Raw genomic sequence first — 17777 nt, 5'->3', positions numbered from 1 at the left:
CAGATCATATATGGAGGGGTTTGCAGCCCCAAATATATAAGGACGTAGTTAGAGAGAATGTAGCTACTTTAAATGAGGTTCAACGGAGATAATTGTAAAGTACTGCAGCTACAAAAAATCAAAGGCACAGATATAGGATGGGGAAGTAATTGTTTCACTTTCTTCTGCGTTAGTCAGGCTGCATTTGGAGTACTGTATCCAGTTCTTAGTGCCCTATTTTAAGAAAGACATTGATAAGCTGGAGTGTGTCCAGAGAAGAGCAACCAGGATGCTGAGGGGTCTGGAAACCAAGTCCTATGAGGAACAGTTGAAAAAGCTGGGTATGTTTAGCCTGGAAAACAGCTAAGGTGTGTGTGTGGATTTTCATGATACCTTCTTCAGTGTAAGACGCTATCGATTGTAAGATGCACACTAATTTCAGTACCACCAACAGGAAAAAAAAACCCTAAGACACACCTGTGATTCTAAGACGCACCCCGTTTTTAGAGATGTTTATATGGGGGAAAAAGTGTGTCTTAGAATCGAAGAAACAGGGTAGTGGTCTTCAAGTATCTGAAGGGCTGTCATGCAGACGATGAAGCAGACTGGTTATCTGTTGCTCCCGAAGACAGGATTAGGACCAGTGGATGGAAATTGCAGGGAGCAGAATTTGACTAAACTTTAGGAGAACATCCCAATAATGAGAGTTGATCAGGAGTGCTCAATGCAGGAATGAGAATTGTTCAGAGTTTGCCTAGTTAGGGATGGAAAAGGTGATACTTCTGAGATTTACTTGTGTCCCACAGGCTGTATGCAGTCCTCTGTCTGCTTCTGTACAGTCTTCAGGATTCCTTCCCACAAATCTGCTGAGCAGTGGAGCAAATGGGGTATGACTGCAGCAATGTCCCATTTTGCTCAAAGTAATAAGAATCACACTCTCATATCTAGGAGGATTTGGAAGACAAAGGTCACCTTGAGGACTGTATTAATTCATTAATGAAAAACTCTTAAGTCTTGTGGATCCAACATGGAAGAGATTCACTCTATATCTGTGATTTGGAGGCATGTGTCTTGCTGTTGAGAAGCTGAACTCAACATAATGCTTTGGAATCTATGGAAAAAACAAACTACTTCTTGGTCTTCCATTCAAAGGACAACATTAGCCTTGTTTTGATGGGGCAATGATAATATAGGCACATAAGTATTTTCCACCCAAATGTGGAATGACACCATCACTTATATCTGTAAGGAATGTATGTGAAATAATTGATAGAGAATGGCAGGATGCTTACACCAGGAAATAAATGCCACCCAGCTCCCTGTGCCAAATATATGCCTTTCAAGTATGGGTCTAAACAGGTGGCCTCCTTAATGGGATCTGTGTAATGGGATCAAAACATTGATTTTAATTGTCTTCTTCCCCATGGGTCCTTGACTTTGTTTTGTGGAGTGATCTTAGCCCCCCTAGATTTACATTTTCCTTCCTTTTCATTTCAGCCCTTGTCAAAACATGTAAAGATCCTGCAAAGTCCAGTCTATCTCATTATGAATACATTCTGAAAGTCAAGCGATGTTTTCTATAATTTATTCTAAGTGAAGTATTAGGCTTTTGGGGTGAGGGTACTTCCAGTTGGTGATATCGTAGAAAATACATTTCCTTTGGTAGAGTTTCTTTTGGATATAATTGTCATTCCTTAATGAGCCGCTAAGCAGCACCCCCTCTTTAATTACAGAAATGTCATGGTTCTCTCAGTGTCATGCTTAGTCAACAAATGACCTTTTCCTTGTAGCAGTTAAGTTTGCCATCAAAACGCCATACCTGCAAAAAGTATGTATGGCTCTCAGAGATTGATACATACCTTTATTTACCGTGATGTGAATAGCAGTGGATTTTTGATTATGTTGAGCACACAACTATGTGAGCATGACAGGTGGAGAAGGTGGGACCATACTAGTTGTGTGTTTGTGCACAGCTCCTGAGTGGGGACCTCACAGCCAGCAGAGCTTGGTAGAAAACAAGTCATTGTCGTTAAGCTCATTTGAAGAGATGAACCTGAATATCCTGGCACTTCCAAAAATTGATAGTACTTGCTGGGGAAAAGGCCCATTCCTTCCCACCCAGTTTTAATAGGAGTTTGAAATTCACCATTCCATTTTCACTCCTTATTTGCAACCATCACGTAATTTTATATAGCCTTATTATCTCGGTTTTGTTTCCTAATAATCTTTTCTGAAAGTAAGAGTGAACCTCTTTCTGTACTCTGCTACTCCTGTTTCCAAAATCTGTGGCTACTTTGCTTGCATACACCATAGTCCTGGGGAATGCAGTGTGTGTACTGGGGAATTAATTTGGAAGGTCATGTGCATTGCCTCTCTCTCAATTATCATCTGACATAATCATCTAAACAGATTGAGTTCAGAATGTCACTGCAACATTTATTTATTTATTTATTTATTACATTTTTATACCGCCCAATAGCCGAAGCTCTCTGGGCGGTTCACAAAAATTAAAATCATGAAGAGCATAAAAACAACCAACAATCTGGTGCTTTGCAGTTTCTTTGCTGCAGAGTAAGCCTGAAGTCTTGAACATGCCCCAGTAAGCTTCCTTCCATTCTCATTCTGAATTTTAATTTGGAGCAAGGTAGATAACAATTAATGATTTTTTTTTTAAAAAAAGGTTTTATCTAGATATGAGCATTTTAGCCCTAAAATTAATCTCTAAACCACTTCAGTGCCTCTACCACAAACATTGAGTTAAGGGAGGCTTTCTATGAAAATGAAAATGAAGAAGCAATCGTAAATTAATATGATCATATGAACACTTGCCAAACACAGGTATTTAATTTTCACCTCATGAAAACAAAGCTGTTCTGCTCCGTCCAGTATCTGTGGGGCTTCACTTGTACCTATCTGTCATGGGCAATTAGTTTTTGTTTGCTGCTTCATTTTTATGAGGGTGACACTGGGTCAAGGCAGAGCCAAGCGGAAAGAGCAACCCTGGAAATAATAATAATAATAATAAGGTAGTAGTAGTAGTAGTAGTAGTAGTAGGTAGTAGTAGGTGCGTGTGTGTGTGGGTGTGGGTGTGTGTGTGGGTGTCTCCAGGTTCCTGCATGCCCATACTAAATCTCACAAACTGTCACGAGTGCTTGTTGTAAAAAGACTTGATATAAGAACATTTTGAAGTGCACACAATATATAAGGTGCAACAAATACAGGCAAGGACAGGTAAGAATAGAGGAGCAATCCTCTGGGGGGACATAGGGTTGTCAGGTTTCTGGGCCCCAAGGTCACAAATAAGAAGGGAGGAAACTGGGGCCGCGGCCACGTGACTTTTCCGATAGCCTCCCTCCCTTTTCCCTCCAAAGTGCTGCTGCAGATGGGCGAACTCACACCCGTCTAGAAAAAAGGCAGGATGGCTGGAGCACGGAGGTGACGATCCAGCCGCTCTGCAGTGGATACTCGGCAGCTTCCAAGACCAGAGGCCAAATCCTCCTAGGATTGGGCCCTAATAGAGTGTAATGAATAAACCACACTCTTGTTTCCGTCTTCCCCCAACCTGATGCCCTCTGGATGTAGGCTCCTATCAGCCCTTAGCCAGCATAGTCAATGCTCAGGAATTCTGGGATTTGTAGTCCAGAACATCTGGAGGCCACTGGGTTGGGGAAAGCTGCTCTATTTAGTCATAAATGAACATTTTTTTTGTGTTCAGATTTGCACCATTTTTAGGAAATATATGACGTTTCAATGGGAAAACTTGATTTAAATCAGTGGTTTAAATTGGCCTTTTTTCTTGCTGATTAAAATCAGTGATTTCAATCAATCCAGCTTGACTGGAAGACTGCTGAGATTACATCTGCCTTTCCTCCAGAAATTATATTTTAACTTTGTGAATAAGTTTACAGAATAACTAGCCCACACGAATTTCTAATTGCTTACCTGCTGTCATATACCTATTTCAATAAAGGCTTAAAAGAGGGGGGGAAAGGAACCAACTTTTATATAGCTTACCTTTCTTGCTGCCTGGGGAGGATCCTCACTCTCCATTGCTGATGAGAGAAGTGGCTATTTGCAAGCCTGTTCTAACTCGTACGACTGGCTCAGGTAGTCTTCTCCTTTCCCTCACCCTTTCTAGTTTGTACACATACCCAAGCAAATGCAGTAATATTACTGACACTGGAAACAGTTTTTGAGACTGAGCTGTTGGTATCTTTAGAAATATAACATTTGTTTTGGCCTTGTTACATCCTTTTCTAGTGGAAGAGAAGAGCCATTTGGTTTGATCGTCTTTCAACAGCTCTGTTCCTTCCTCCACAGCAGATACCTTTGCCTTCTGCACCATGGCCTCTGACCTGGAAAGCAGCCTCACTTCCATCGATTGGCTCCCACAGCTCACCCTTCGAGCCACCATTGAGAAATTAGGGGGTGCTTCTCAGTCAGGACCCCCAGGGGCTGGTCGAAAGTGCCCCCCAGGCTCGCCCACTGATCCCAATGCCACCTTGAGCAAGGACGATGCTGCAGTTCACCAGGATGGGAAGCCACGCTACAGCTATGCCACGCTAATCACTTATGCCATCAACTCTTCACCTGCCAAGAAGATGACCCTCAGTGAGATCTATCGCTGGATTTGTGACAACTTTCCCTACTACAAGAATGCTGGCATTGGCTGGAAGGTGAGAATGCTCAAGTGTAGAGTCCCAGCTTCTGCCCGTATGAGAACCATTCTCATCAAACATTATGCACAGGAATTTACTCATTTATTAATATGATCAGGCCATCAATGTATGTAGTGCTTTACAGAGTGACATGAAAATTAGAAACCTGTCCCAGTGAGCTTATATTCTAAACTTTGAGCAGAGCTGGTCTACTGAGATGGAGGTGAAACGTTTTCCATATGAGTGTTTTGAAGTCCAAATTTAACCCCACACATATCTCTTATGTGCTTGAAACTGCTCCCACGTCTTTTTTAAATAGATACAAGCTACAGATTCACGCCACAGACTTTCAGCGGTTCAAACATTTCTATGGTAGTAGAAGCCCAACCTTATTGCCAGGTGCACTACAAGTCGAGACAAAAGTACGAGATAGTAAGACTAATGGCTGCCATAGCAAATATGCAGCCTCCCAGCCTGTGTCAGCACTGCCTGAGAGAGGCAGGCAGGCAGGCAGGCAGTTCATACCTTAAGTCCAGGAGTGCCACAAACAGCAGTGCATGACACAGGTGGGTCACCCGTGTCTTATGCACCTTGATGCCTCCTGCAGAGCAAAGGAGACATTTAGCTTTCAAGCTTGAGGGTAGGTTTCTGCGGAACCAGCTGTCTGATTTCGCTCCCATGAGCACACAAACGACTGGGCGGCCTGTGAGACAATTTATACATGGTTCATGATGCTGACAGTAGCTCACCAGTTCATGTGATAACTTTGCAAGAAGCATATTTAATGTGTGCAAGAGGAAAAGTGAAAGCACAAACTGAAGTAAGTCCTGTGGGTGGCTTTCTGAATCAGTCCTGAGTCACATAATTTGAGGAAGAATATAAGCAGAGATGTCAGATAGAGATATTACAGTGGCTGTCAGGACCGGAGCACAGCTTTGGGATAGGCTGCAAGATGGGCTGGCTCAGTACCAGTTTGGACAGATTAGAACTAAAGTGATCTGATCAAAAGGTGGGCTGGTAGTCAGGTACCTGGGTTGCAGGGACAAAAACCAAAGGCAGGAACATGGTTAAAGGCAGCCCAGAGGTCAGGGACAGGGTGGCAGGGACAAGAGGCAGCTGGACAAGCATCTGTCAGTGCTGCTTTAGGGTGGATTCCTGCATTGAGCAGGGGGTTGGGCTCGATGGCCTTGTAGGCCCCTTCCAGATCTGCTATTCTATGATTCTATGAGGCAGGTCTGTTCTGTTGTTTCCATCGGTGGAGCTTCTCAGCCTACAGAATGGAGACTAGTGAGCCCTTCTTGATTCCTCAAGTCAGCTGCAGTTCCAGCTTGTGTCACCATTACGGTGATGCTGTAGCACAGAAGTGACTGCTCCTCTAATCCCTCAGTCTGAGCAGCCCCAAAGGGAGTAGGGTGCTTGGGCTCTACTGCCTCAATCCCTGCCTGCCTCGGGTCCCCCTTATGCCTCACACAAGTTGCTTTCCATGGATTTGTAGCTGTAGAACGCGGTGCCAAGCAGTGGCCCTAAGAGAATGGCATGTCTCCCTTGCTGTTCAAAAAATCCCCATGTGGAGATAAGAGATGCCAGAGCAGCAACCTGGCAATGAGGGTAGGATGTGATTTAGATCGGAAGACTGGCTGATGATATATATATATATATATATATATATATATATATATATATATATATATATATATAATTTTTATACCACCCATTAGCCAAAGGTCTCTGGGCAATTCAGAAAAAAAATACTTGGGAGGAGAACTGTTTAAGTCCATTTCTGTGTCCTGCCACTTTACCTCAGCACTCCCTCTTTTGCTTTCCCCCGCTTGATATATTTATATGTCCGTGTATATCTATATCTGGGAAACCTGTCTGAGGGAGGAGCAGCAGTGTTGGGGATGAGGAGGCTGCAAGAAAAGAAGGGGAAGCCGCCTTCCCGCCCACGGAGCATCATTTTTCTCTGTCTCTCCCTAGAACTCGATTCGTCACAATCTGTCTCTGAATAAATGCTTTCGAAAAGTGCCTCGCCCTCGGGATGACCCTGGAAAGGTGAGGGATCTAGCTATGTCTGACCAGCCTATTCAGGGGGGCTTTCGGTCAATTTCGAATTGTCCTTTAGTCCTGCTTTTGGAAAAATGGGATGAAGTGAATGAACAGACAAATAGTTGGAATAAAAATGTTCAGACAAGCCAGACATTCTGCTCCTCCTGCCCCAGGTTAGGGGCATTTTTTTGGAATATTGTATAAGTTTGTGAAAAAGCCGTGTGGTGATATTTACTGCTCAGCTGAATGAAGGGAAAAGGAAGCATCCATTGTTTGTTTGTGTGTTTCTGTCAGTATAATACTAATGAAATCTGGTGTGGGCTAAATAACTTGGCACTCTTCTGTAAGTACACTTTTGTAAAAGCTAAGGGAAAGCAGACTTTGTATCCTAGACCTAATGTGTGTGCATAGGTATTCTGCAGTGGGGGGAAAATGGGTCATGTTTCTTGAGATTTTACTGGATTCTTCAGTGGTCATTCTGTTTCATGTTTTTACATCAGAATTGCTATTCTTGTCTAACCGGTTCTTCTTGAATTAGAAATCAAGGAAGATGTTGCAAGAGTACAATATTGCAATGCAAAGAAAGCAAGTGCAATTGATAGTTCTGTAATCAGCATGCTGGATTACACTCCTGCTATTGCAAACCCTGGGTATGAATTTTAAACTCCTGTCACCAGTAGTTCTTGTTCTTTCCAGGGCTCTTATTGGACAATAGACACTTGTCCTGATATCTCCCGGAAGAGGCGGCATCAACCCGATGATGATGTGAGTTGACTGTCCCATCCTTCCTTCAAAATCCAAAGCATGTGTGAGGGAAAATGGCCAATGTTTCCAAAAGGGCTTGTATGTGCTGCATTTCCACAGAAGAAACACGTGGCAGAGAACAAAGCATAAAATGTGGCATTAGACACTTGACAGAGAAGGATCTCTTGCACTTATAATAGCAATAATTATTATAAGAACAGTCAATGCCTATTAAATTGTTCAGCCATTCCATAGTGCTGTCCCTTACTGAACATAGAGGTACAACATTTATGTTGAAACCCTAATGCATGCTTACATAGAACATAGTCGAATTAGCTCTGGAATAAATATGCATAGGATAGTGCTATTAATTTATTAATTGGTTAGATTAATCAATTGAAAACTTTTAATCAGTAAAAAGTTGACACTGATAGGGCAGTAGATTGATATATATATATATATATATATATATATATATATATATATATCAATCTACAAGTGCTTATTTAAAACTATAGGTGGCAAGTGCTGTCTTGTTCTCACGTCGGAGATGATGCCTCTTCTAAGATAATGATAATGTCAGTTCTGATGCATGTGTATAATCTAAAAGTACTTCTTGCTTCAAAATAACGCTTTTAACCCATATGCAAACTTAACTGATCAATTATCTGATTTAATATTTATAATTTATTTAATTGGATTGCAGCCCTTATTGAAAGCTCATTCATGATACATTGCACAACAGGTCTCCAAAACTTATCTCAGTGGTTGAGTCTTAAACGAGCTCACCAGAAGTGACTCCAGTATTTGTTCATTAGACACGAAGTGCGTATTTCCCTCTTGCTCCGGCGTGTTGTGGGGCAAGTGCTCGGGCTCTTTGGCTGCTAGACATGCCCCTTGCCACCCTGGATCCTGGCCTTGTGTTGAATGTGCAGCTGGCTTCTTTTTCTCCCATCCATTTTTCATGCCCATGCCTTGCTTTTCCATCGGTTCAGTTATCACAAGATTCTCCAGACCAAGAGGCAAGCAAAAGCCCGCGGGGGCCGGTCCCTGTCGGCGCTGAAGCATCGTTGTCCCCTGAATCTACCCAACAGCTCTCGTTGCAAAGCACGCCTCCTATTGGCAATTACGGTCAGGTGCGTGGAGATGGGCTGGGTGACAGGAGGTGCTGATGAACCAGGAACGGGAAGGAGACAGAAGGGGGAGATCAGTGAGGGGGAGTTCGAAGGACAGAGGCCCCAAAGAGGGGCAGGGTATTGCAGAGCAAAACAAACAAACACCCCACTGAGGGTGACGGGTGGTTTGGGCACAATGAAGTGCTTGTATGTGGGTCAAAGCTAATAGCTGTGAAGTGGGGAGACTACTTGAAAAACCCCTGGTGTCAAAATGTCAAGTATTCTGAAGTTTTGTTTAATTCCCTTGTTTGTCCTCAGCAGAGTGCAGGGCCCGTCGACGTGGCTGCAACCGTGGCGGGTGGGCAGGGCCGTGAAGGTTCAGATGTGCCGCCTCCACACTACACTACCAGCAACGACTTGAAATTCTCTTATTCTGAGATCAACTTCCAGGACCTGAGTTGGTCCTTCCGAACTCTCTATAAATCTATGCTTGAGAAATCCTCCTCCTCCCAGCATGGTGAGTAACAGCGCCAGGCATGATCTGGAAGGATGGAGCGGGGCAGAGGAGTATTTGCATCCTAGATAAGGATCGTAGCCATCAACTTCTGGCACTGGTTAAGGAGGGCCCTGTTGTATATCTGCTGTGACCCTGATGGCTAGCTTGTGGCCTATGGGCAGCACCTGGCCATTCCTTTGGCCTTTTACAGCCCCTTCCCATGCCACACTGGAAGTGTGAGGTACTGTGAAGGGGTGTCTTGCATGCCCTTTTGGCCTGGGCAGTGCTGTTTTGAGATTGGCCAGGCCGAAAACTGCATGGGAGGAGAAAGCTGCACCAGCTTCTCCCTTGGCAGGCACCCCCTCCCATTGGGAGATGGGAATGTGCGTTAGAGGGCCTCATGGAACGTGCCTTTGGCACGAGGCCTCAAGGATGACCTGGTTTCCTCCCTGCTTCTTCAGCCAAGGGTGCTGGACTTGCCCTGGTTGAGCTTCTTGGCCAGAACGAGTCTCCTGCCGGTAAACAGTTATCCTTCACCCACCCTGGTTGACTGAAGACGTTCGCTTGCTGCTCTTCTCAACTGAAATGCTTGTTTTCTTGATTGGATCATGAATTATAAATTGCTACATAATCAGGGGTGCTACTGTTTTCCAGGCTGTGTGCTTAAAAATTTTTTTTTTAGCTGGACTCTTGGATTAGGGACATACTTATACAGCAAGAGAAAATGATAAGACCCATGACTAGATGAAACAGCATGCAAGAAATAGGTTGCAGACAGATAATATTGTTTCCTAACTCTAGAATACTTTGGATTCTATGATTCAATTGCAACCGCTGGAGGGCGCCATCTCATGAAAATTCCCTTCTGCCTAACTTTCATGCAGAAAAAGGCTGAAAAAGGCCTGTGGGCCTAAGCTGCTGTCGAGACTCGGAGGAGCAAATGAACGAAAGTATTACTAGAAACATGGTCATGGCTTTGATAACAGAAGGGCTGATAATCGTGCTTCATAGTATTTGCGACTTCGGAGGATGGTAGTCTCCGTAGTAAGGAAGAGCAGATATGGGACTCGTCATTTCATATTTTCCCCTTCATCCTCCAGATTTCGCTTCCCTCCTGGGTGACATGCAGCCCTCCAACCACAATTACTATATGTACCAGCAACCGCAGGTGCCCTCCTCAGTGGGAGCGGCACCCCCACTCCACACTCCGACCTCGGAAGGCTGTCCGACTCAGGGTAGCAAGCAGCAAGGAGGTGACAGCTACGGCCCCCCGCCTGTGATGTCCATTCACCCTTCCCCAATGCATCATGGAGGATATCAGCAGCATCCACAGCATCAACAGCACCATCCGCACCCTCATTCACAGCAACAGTCACAGGCTTCCATCAATAATGCTAGCTTTGGTGAGTCTACAGAGTGGAGAAGCAGTGGCAGGAGTGAATTACACGAAGGGCGGAGGGACCGGCTCAGATATTGTTACACGGCTAGCCTGGGGTTTAGGAGCTTTCTGTGTGTTCCTTCTAATACTGGGTTCCTGTGTGACTTGAACAAATCACAAACTTGTATTTTAACGTATAAACAACAACAAAATCTTGTGGCACCTTAAAGACTAACACATTTATTCTGGCATTAGCTTTCATGGACTACTGCCCCCGTGGACACACTTCATGAGCCTTGACCTTCTGTCTGTTGCCAAAATACACAAACCTGGTGCCCTGTTGTTGCACCATGTACATTGATGGTGCTATATAAATACATAATAATAATAAGGCATTGAAGTGGGCCATAGTCTGCAAACACTTATGCCGTAATAAATTTGTTCATCTTTAAGGTGCCATAAGACTCATTGTTATTCCTGCTGCAACAGACAAATGAGGCTACCCCTCTGGAAATGGTAACGTGTAAACGTGTATTATTTAGGAAGCTGGCATTTCTTTCAGCTGTCTGTTAGGGTGCTATTGGTAGCAAACCTGGGATTTATTTATTTATTGATTGATTGATTGATTGATTACATTTTTATACTGCCCAATAGCCGAAGCTCTCTGGGCGGTTTCCCTTGTTTAGTGTTTGAAATGGCCCAGACCTTCTCTGTATCACAAATATTCTTGGTGCTTCCCTGAGGTGGAATAAAAATATATTATTGTAACAGGTGATGAAGTACAATGTTACGTAAGTCTGAAGGACGTATTCATCTTCAGATATAAGCTATGAGAAAGAAGGGCAGTGTGAATGGGTTGTTTTGTGTCCCCCATTCCCCAGCATTTCCCCCTGATTGGTGCTCCAACATTGATTCCCTAAAAGAAAGTTTCAAGATGGTGAATCGACTCAACTGGTCTAGCATTGAACACTCCCAGTTCTCAGGTGGGTTATGTTACGTCCCTTCCTTAATCTCTTCACTCTCCATCTCTTAGACAGCACCTTGGTGGAGTGGGGGTTGGGGGGAAGGGGCCCTCCGTACACCTCGAGGGGGAAATAGAGGTAGAGAAGGAGCTCTTGGGCAAGAGTAGAGAGTAGTGATACAGAGTTTCTTACCTCTCTCTTTCTCTGGACCCCTGCAGAGTTGATGGAGAGTCTGCGCCAGGCTGAGCGTAAGAACTGGACCCTAGATCAGCATCACATTGCCAACCTCTGTGACTCCCTCAATCACTTTCTCACCCAGACCGGTCAGCTCCCTCACCTGGGAGGCCCACAGCAGCCTCCCCGAATCTCCGAGTCCTGTGCCATGAATAGTGGCAAACAAGAGCAGCCCATGAACCAAGGTATTCAGCAGGGCAATCTGGAAGGGGACCTGCCAGTCCTGGACAGTGGGTGAGACAGAACCCAAAAAGTATAGCTGCACCCTGGATTGTGGCATCATTACTAGGGATGGGGCTAAACCCTCCTCTTTTAGGCAAATACTGTGTTTTTGTCACATCTAGGCTCCATCCCTGAGATTTCACCTAACCTTGGTCTCTTGCCTGGTCCATTAGTACACCGGGGAAAAGGATTGAGTAGCATAACCAGGTATTCCAGGGCCACTGCAATACATGGTGGACAAGCTGGGCGTGGGGCAGACTGTTTCTTTGGCCTGAACACACCAAAGGTAGCAAGTGCCACGACCAAGAAAGAATTTCCATCTAAGATGCGTTCAGGGTTGATGCCGGATGGGATTCTAAGCATGCTAAGTAGTTTACCAATACAGAGCCTGTAGCAGATGCCTGCCTTTGCCTGGAGACAAATACACTGTTCTTACAAATAGATTTAAATGTATCTCTAGATTGCGTGTGCGTGTATGTTTCTCTTCCTGAAGGCCAAGACCTGAAGCAGCTTGTCAGCCAGGCACACCCTTTCTCTATCTGTCTAGAGTGAAAGACTCAGGCAAAATTAATCCGGGAACTGATGACTGCTTCTCAGCAACAGGGAGCTGGTTTAATACAAGTCAAAAGAAACCATACTCCACATAGCCTCTTTACAATTCACCCATGCTACCCCTAGAGATGTGAACGAAGGCCTTTGCTAAGAAAGGGTCAGAAGAATTCATAGGGTATATTCAGAGACTTTGGCTAGGATTATCGGAGGACTTTGAGGGTGTCCCGGCCCTCTCACTTCCAGAATGAGATTGCATCGTATGAATTATTCCATAATTCTCCCATTTCCAGTGAGTCTACAGTTGTCTGTAATATCAGATGAGGTACTGGGCTACACAGCTTGGCAGTGATAGAGCACTGATGGCAGACGGCCCCAAAAGTTTGACTATGTAGGAACATGATTTCAAATTGCACCCTGTCTTGCTTACTCAAGGATAGGATATGAGTAGCCACTCCTCTGTTCCCCTATGGCAAGTAAGAGATGCCTCCAGGCAACCAGGTGAAGATATTATTTTAAGTTGGAAGAGAGTTGATACTTTTTTTTCCTTTCAGGAAGTTGATGTGGCAAAAATAACTACATTGGGGACAGGCAGGCTAGTAAAAAATGTTTGTGGGTTAGTAATGTTTGTGGATTTACTTGCGAGGCTGGATTAGTACATTTTTGAAAGACTAATAAGACAAGAAGAGTTGAGATGATGAATTTATGTCAATTAATTTCCCATATAGTGACTAGTAGGGAGATGGATGAGTTTACCTATGGAGAGGAAACAATTTGCAGTGAAAAACAGCTCTGGGGGCAGCGGGTGGGTTTTGCAGAAGACGAAAGCTTTATATTTTTCTTTTGATTAAGAAAGTTGCTAATAACTGGATTTTCACATGTATGTCTGGGGAAGAAGCAACTGGCCAGAAAACTTTACCTTAAAAGAAACCTTCCCTGATGATCTAGATCCAAGGTGCTTCTAGCCTTCCCCATTTCTAGGCTGCAAGCGGGCAGCTCAGGCTATTGATGGTTCTTTCCCCCTTTTATCTGCTAGTGAATTCTTACGGTCAGCCACAGCCTCCCCATCTCTACTCTGGGCCATCTCCAATGTACCAGATTTCCACCCAGGACTCACCAGGGTATAATCGTCCAGGTAAGAAGATTGTGTACGGCACCTTTTGAATACTAAATGTTGAAGATTTGCTGCAATAATTGTCTGGGGCCCAACTAGCAAGTATCAGCAACACCCCAAACGCATATAGACTACTTCTAGGGCACTATTGAATTAGGTGCTGAGATACTCCTTTCTCCATCTTGTGCACACGGGCCATGCAGAAAGGAAATACCTGGTATGTATGAAGAACATGACACAACTGCAGGTGCAAAAATGTAAACAATCTCAACTCTTCAAGACCCTATTCCCCATGGTTGAAGATATATAATTTATTATTACATTTATATCCCGCCTTTTTTCCTCTTGCAAGGAACCCAAGGCAGCTTACATGGCCCTCCTCCTTACCATTTTATCCTCACAACAACCCTGTGAGTTGGTTAGGCTGAGAATGAGCAACTGGCCCAAAGTCACCCAGTTAGGTTCTAGAACTTAGATCTCCAGAGACCTAAGGAAGGTTTTCAGATCTCAGTGCTTCTGCACCATCCTCCCAGCTTAACCTCCCACCCCACACTCTGGGCAAATCAGCCTCCCCTGCATTGTTTTAAAAACAAAATACAGCGGCACAGTGGAACTAAAAGAAACAGGGTGGTCAAAGGATTGGAATGCTTTCAAACGTATTACCACCTATATGCTAAACTGTGTAAAAGTTATGGGGGAAGCAAAATGGCTCTGGAGCATAATGGCCGGCAGAAAATGGCAGAACCAGCCATGCAAAAAGGCAGGTTTCCACCAGCCGTGCCCCAGAGCACTTCTCCCACCCGTTGCAAATATATGGAACAGGGTAGAGCTGCATTTGCATTAAAAATCAGAAAAATAGCCAAAGATTAGATCTGAGGAAAGGGTGTGTGTGAATTCCCAGCACCCTGAGAGCAACAGAGCTAACACCACTGCCCTATGGATGCCCTGTAAAACATGAGTGAGCAAAGGAGAGTAATTCCAGAGAAAAGGGCAAGCGTGGAAGCATGTTTCCTCTTAGCCTCTCCCCCCCGCACCCCCCACCCATAGGGCGCCTACCCTGAGCCGGCCTGGAGAACGGAGCCCAGGCCCCTCCTCTCCTTGGCCATGTTACCACTTCTTCTCTTGCTCGTGCTGGAATATAACCAAGAGATACTGGGATTTTGTGTGTTTGATGCATATTGGCAAACACTTCATTAGTTTACTATTTTTTCTGTATCCAGAAGTTGAATTGTATTTTCTTGTACAGCATTTTGTACAGGAATTTAACTTCCCTTTCCTCAGAATTTCTCTGCTTCAGCCAAAGTCTGTGTTGGTGCTATGGCTACTCTTGTGAAAATTAATACAGCATATAAAATCGTCACTTGAATGAGTTTATATCTAATATCACTCACCCATGATCTGCATATTCTCTCTATTGTTAGGCTATTTTAAAGTGCTAAAGAAATGTCAAAATGCGTGTAATCAAAGAAATGGTATATGGTTATGCAAATCCATTATGATGCTTCATTAACATAATTCTTGGAGAAGAATCCTCATTCTAGAATGGGAAATGTTTCTAGATAGAAAAATATGCTATCTGCTTAGACTTTGAGCAGAAAGAAAACTTAATTATATATAATAGTTTAGATTATTATCGAGAGTTCAACATAAAACACAGCTGATTTCCTGTTTCCTTCCTCTCAACCATGTCTTCAGGTCATCATCTGGTCCCACGGCCACCTCCAGGTGCCAGCGAGGAGATCCCTGATGATTTCAACTGGGATTTGATCACCTAGCAAGTTATAGACTTGATAGCATGTCCCTCGTGTAGGGCATGGGGAAGGGGGCTCAGGGCTCCGGTCCCGTGACCAGCACCCGGGGCCTCTTCCCTTGCCTGTATATAGATATATATTCTCTACTTCCGCCAGAGAAGCTGCCGCAAGATGCTGCCGAAGATAATCCTTCCTTGCTCTCCCTGTTTTACCTTCTTTTCTTTATTATTATTGTTGTTGTTATTATTATTATTATCGTCGTCATCATCATCATCATCAATAATTGTACACAGCCCTTCTGCTCCATCTACCAGCTTCGGATTTTATGTATTTACTGGCGTCCTATGTGGGATGGAGGGTAGAAAGACTGTTTGGGTTGCCATAAGAAGACCTCAGAAGGAGGAATTCTTGCAGGCATTTTTCTCTTCCTCCATCACTTGCGTTTAACAATCCCTCTTTCCCGCCAAGGTGGCTGTTTTGTTGGCTGCAAGAGTGAGAGAGCCCTGTGGATCTTGAGAGTCTGTAATAATTATGTTCTTTCTTAAATGTTGTAAAGGGTGGGGTGGGAAGGGTTAGGGCTTAGACTGGTGTTGAAGGGAAGCCTGCGAACTTTCTCAAACCAGCCAGGGTCAGCACGGGATTGAAGGGAGTAACAAGTGCAGAGAATGGGAGGCTTTGGGGTATGGAAAACAGCTAGAATTGTGGTTTGACAGGAAGCGAGACGCCCCGTGTGAAAAGCAAGGACTTCTTTCTACCCGAAACATTGTAGTTAGGAGTCTGCTGCTGGTACAGACTGAGTGTCTGAGAAAGACAGAGGGGGCCTTTACCTTTTGTTTCTACACTGCCTTTTTCAATCACTGCCATTTTGCACTTGCCCCCCTCTGCAGATGAAGAAAGCTTGACAGGTCTGGCTTGTATCCGCATCATGTGGGCCGGGTACCAAGATCAAATCAGATTCCTCAGGGCTTGTCACATCTCCGTTTCCCCCTGTTGCCTTCTCTGATGATGCATCAGGGCTCTTATTTGAATATGCAGATAAGACATGCAAATCAAGAAGTATTCCTCTCCTCTTCAAAGTTTTTTTTTTAACTTCTCAATTTTCCTTCCCCTCATTTCTCTGGAAAGTGCTGGAGTTTGTAATGAAAGAGTGGAAGCCAAGGATGTCTTCTCTGCCTTATATAAATAAGCAATTGATGCTTCCTGTTTTATGGGTGAACTAAGTTGAAAGGAAGAACAGAATTTGGTGTGCAGGGTTGGGGGTGTGTTTAAAACTCTCATTGAGATAAGTGGCACCTTGCTGCAGATGGTCTACGGAGGGAATACGGAAAGTGCATCGCTAGGAAGGAAAGTTGCAAGGGTCCTTCCGACTCAGGTGGGGTCAGGAAGGGCAGGAGATCCATTGCAGGGCAGTCCTTAGGACCTAAGGAAGGACAGCAGTGCCAACATGGGATTGAATTTTGAGCTGGATCTGTCTGGGTGGCCCCTCCTCACTGCTTTGTTTTCAGTTTCTAGTGTGACTCTTTTGCCAGACTTCTTGTTAATCTGCATGCCCTTCCAACTGCAAGCCTGCTTTGTGTGTGGGGGTGGGGTGGGGTGGGGTGGGGTGGGGTGGGTGGGGGTGGGATGAAGTTGGAAGCAAAAACATCATGGGAATATGTTGTTCCAGGGGTGGGGAGTTTCTGTAGCATTGCTTTAACTCGCTGTTTCATTGGATTTTGGAGGGAGGGACTTTTTTGGTTGTGGGGGGAAGGGGTCATCATTGTGTGTTCTGAGAGGAGTGGAGAATCCCTGAGCCGAATTCATGGAGGAGTTTTAATGGTTATCTGCACTGTCCAAAGATAAGAATGATGTGACCAGGAGTTCCTTGTCAGTGAGAGTCTGTAGAAGATAATGTAGAGCTGACGTCCCGGCCAGATGCCAATCAGTGCTGCTTCTGAGAACAAGATCCACAGAAGGATCACTTGGCCTTTCAGAGAATATGGGGCTGGGTGGTGGGAGAAAAGAGCACTCCTTTAGATATTCAAAGGCTCTTCATTCACATAGTCAGTTGCGCCTTGTTTGCATATGTAAATATATGCCAGTCAGTGTGAACATTAGCCTCATCCTCCCTTTGCCTCTGAATTAACTGCATCATTCTTGAGTGGGGCTAGTAATGGATTGGGCATATGGAGTCATAGACTCAGCACTGGAATTCTGCACTGTGAGCAGCTGACACAGCCTGTCAGGGAAAAGGGTCAGCCCAGAGAGCTCGCTGGCCGGCTGGCCTGCCAAGGAGAGGAATCCCTCATCGGCCCACCCGCTACAGTGCAACCCACAATGCTTTATGTCATGAAGACGGGAGAGGGGTGTGGCCTCACAAATTTATTTTTGTGCATGCTTTCTTAATTAAAAAAGTGAATGTTTATGGTTTAACCCTTTGGTGACCCTGTTTTATTTTGTTGTGGCAGCTTGTTGGATGAAATGTTTGACTTCTATCATTGGGAAACACGTTTTTGTTTCTATCTAAACAAAGTATGCAGTTTTACATGT

The 17777-nt window shown here is 44.5% G+C and overlaps 1 protein-coding gene across 5 annotated transcripts in view; it reads left to right on the top strand.

Moving 5' to 3' along the window:
• FOXJ2 (forkhead box J2) overlaps nt 1-15554 on the top strand; it is a 46027-nt gene extending 30473 nt beyond the window's left edge. Inside the window, exons 1-11 of one of the 5 annotated variants that reach the window (XM_063135735.1) lie at nt 302-320; nt 4300-4655; nt 6615-6689; nt 7380-7448; nt 8423-8563; nt 8864-9059; nt 10139-10441; nt 11298-11399; nt 11597-11797; nt 13420-13518; nt 15193-15554. In XM_063135735.1, the coding sequence (XP_062991805.1) occupies nt 4323-4655; nt 6615-6689; nt 7380-7448; nt 8423-8563; nt 8864-9059; nt 10139-10441; nt 11298-11399; nt 11597-11797; nt 13420-13518; nt 15193-15272 (1599 nt within the window). In that variant the 5' untranslated portion in view covers nt 302-320; nt 4300-4322 and the 3' untranslated portion in view covers nt 15273-15554. Of the gene's footprint in view, nt 1-301; nt 321-4299; nt 4656-6614; nt 6690-7379; nt 7449-8422; nt 8564-8860; nt 9060-10138; nt 10442-11297; nt 11400-11596; nt 11798-13419; nt 13519-15192 lie in introns of those variants that run through there. The other 4 variants (XM_063135734.1, XM_063135738.1, XM_063135737.1 and 1 more) reach the window with 4 other exon arrangements.
• Nucleotides 15555-17777: the final 2223 nt, after the last annotated feature.

Source organism: Elgaria multicarinata, chromosome 10 (assembly GCF_023053635.1).
Source record: "Elgaria multicarinata webbii isolate HBS135686 ecotype San Diego chromosome 10, rElgMul1.1.pri, whole genome shotgun sequence".
NCBI classification, from domain to species: domain Eukaryota; kingdom Metazoa; phylum Chordata; class Lepidosauria; order Squamata; family Anguidae; genus Elgaria; species Elgaria multicarinata.
The sequence above is the reverse complement of the archived record's forward strand: the minus strand, read 5'-3'. Positions and strand labels throughout refer to the sequence as shown.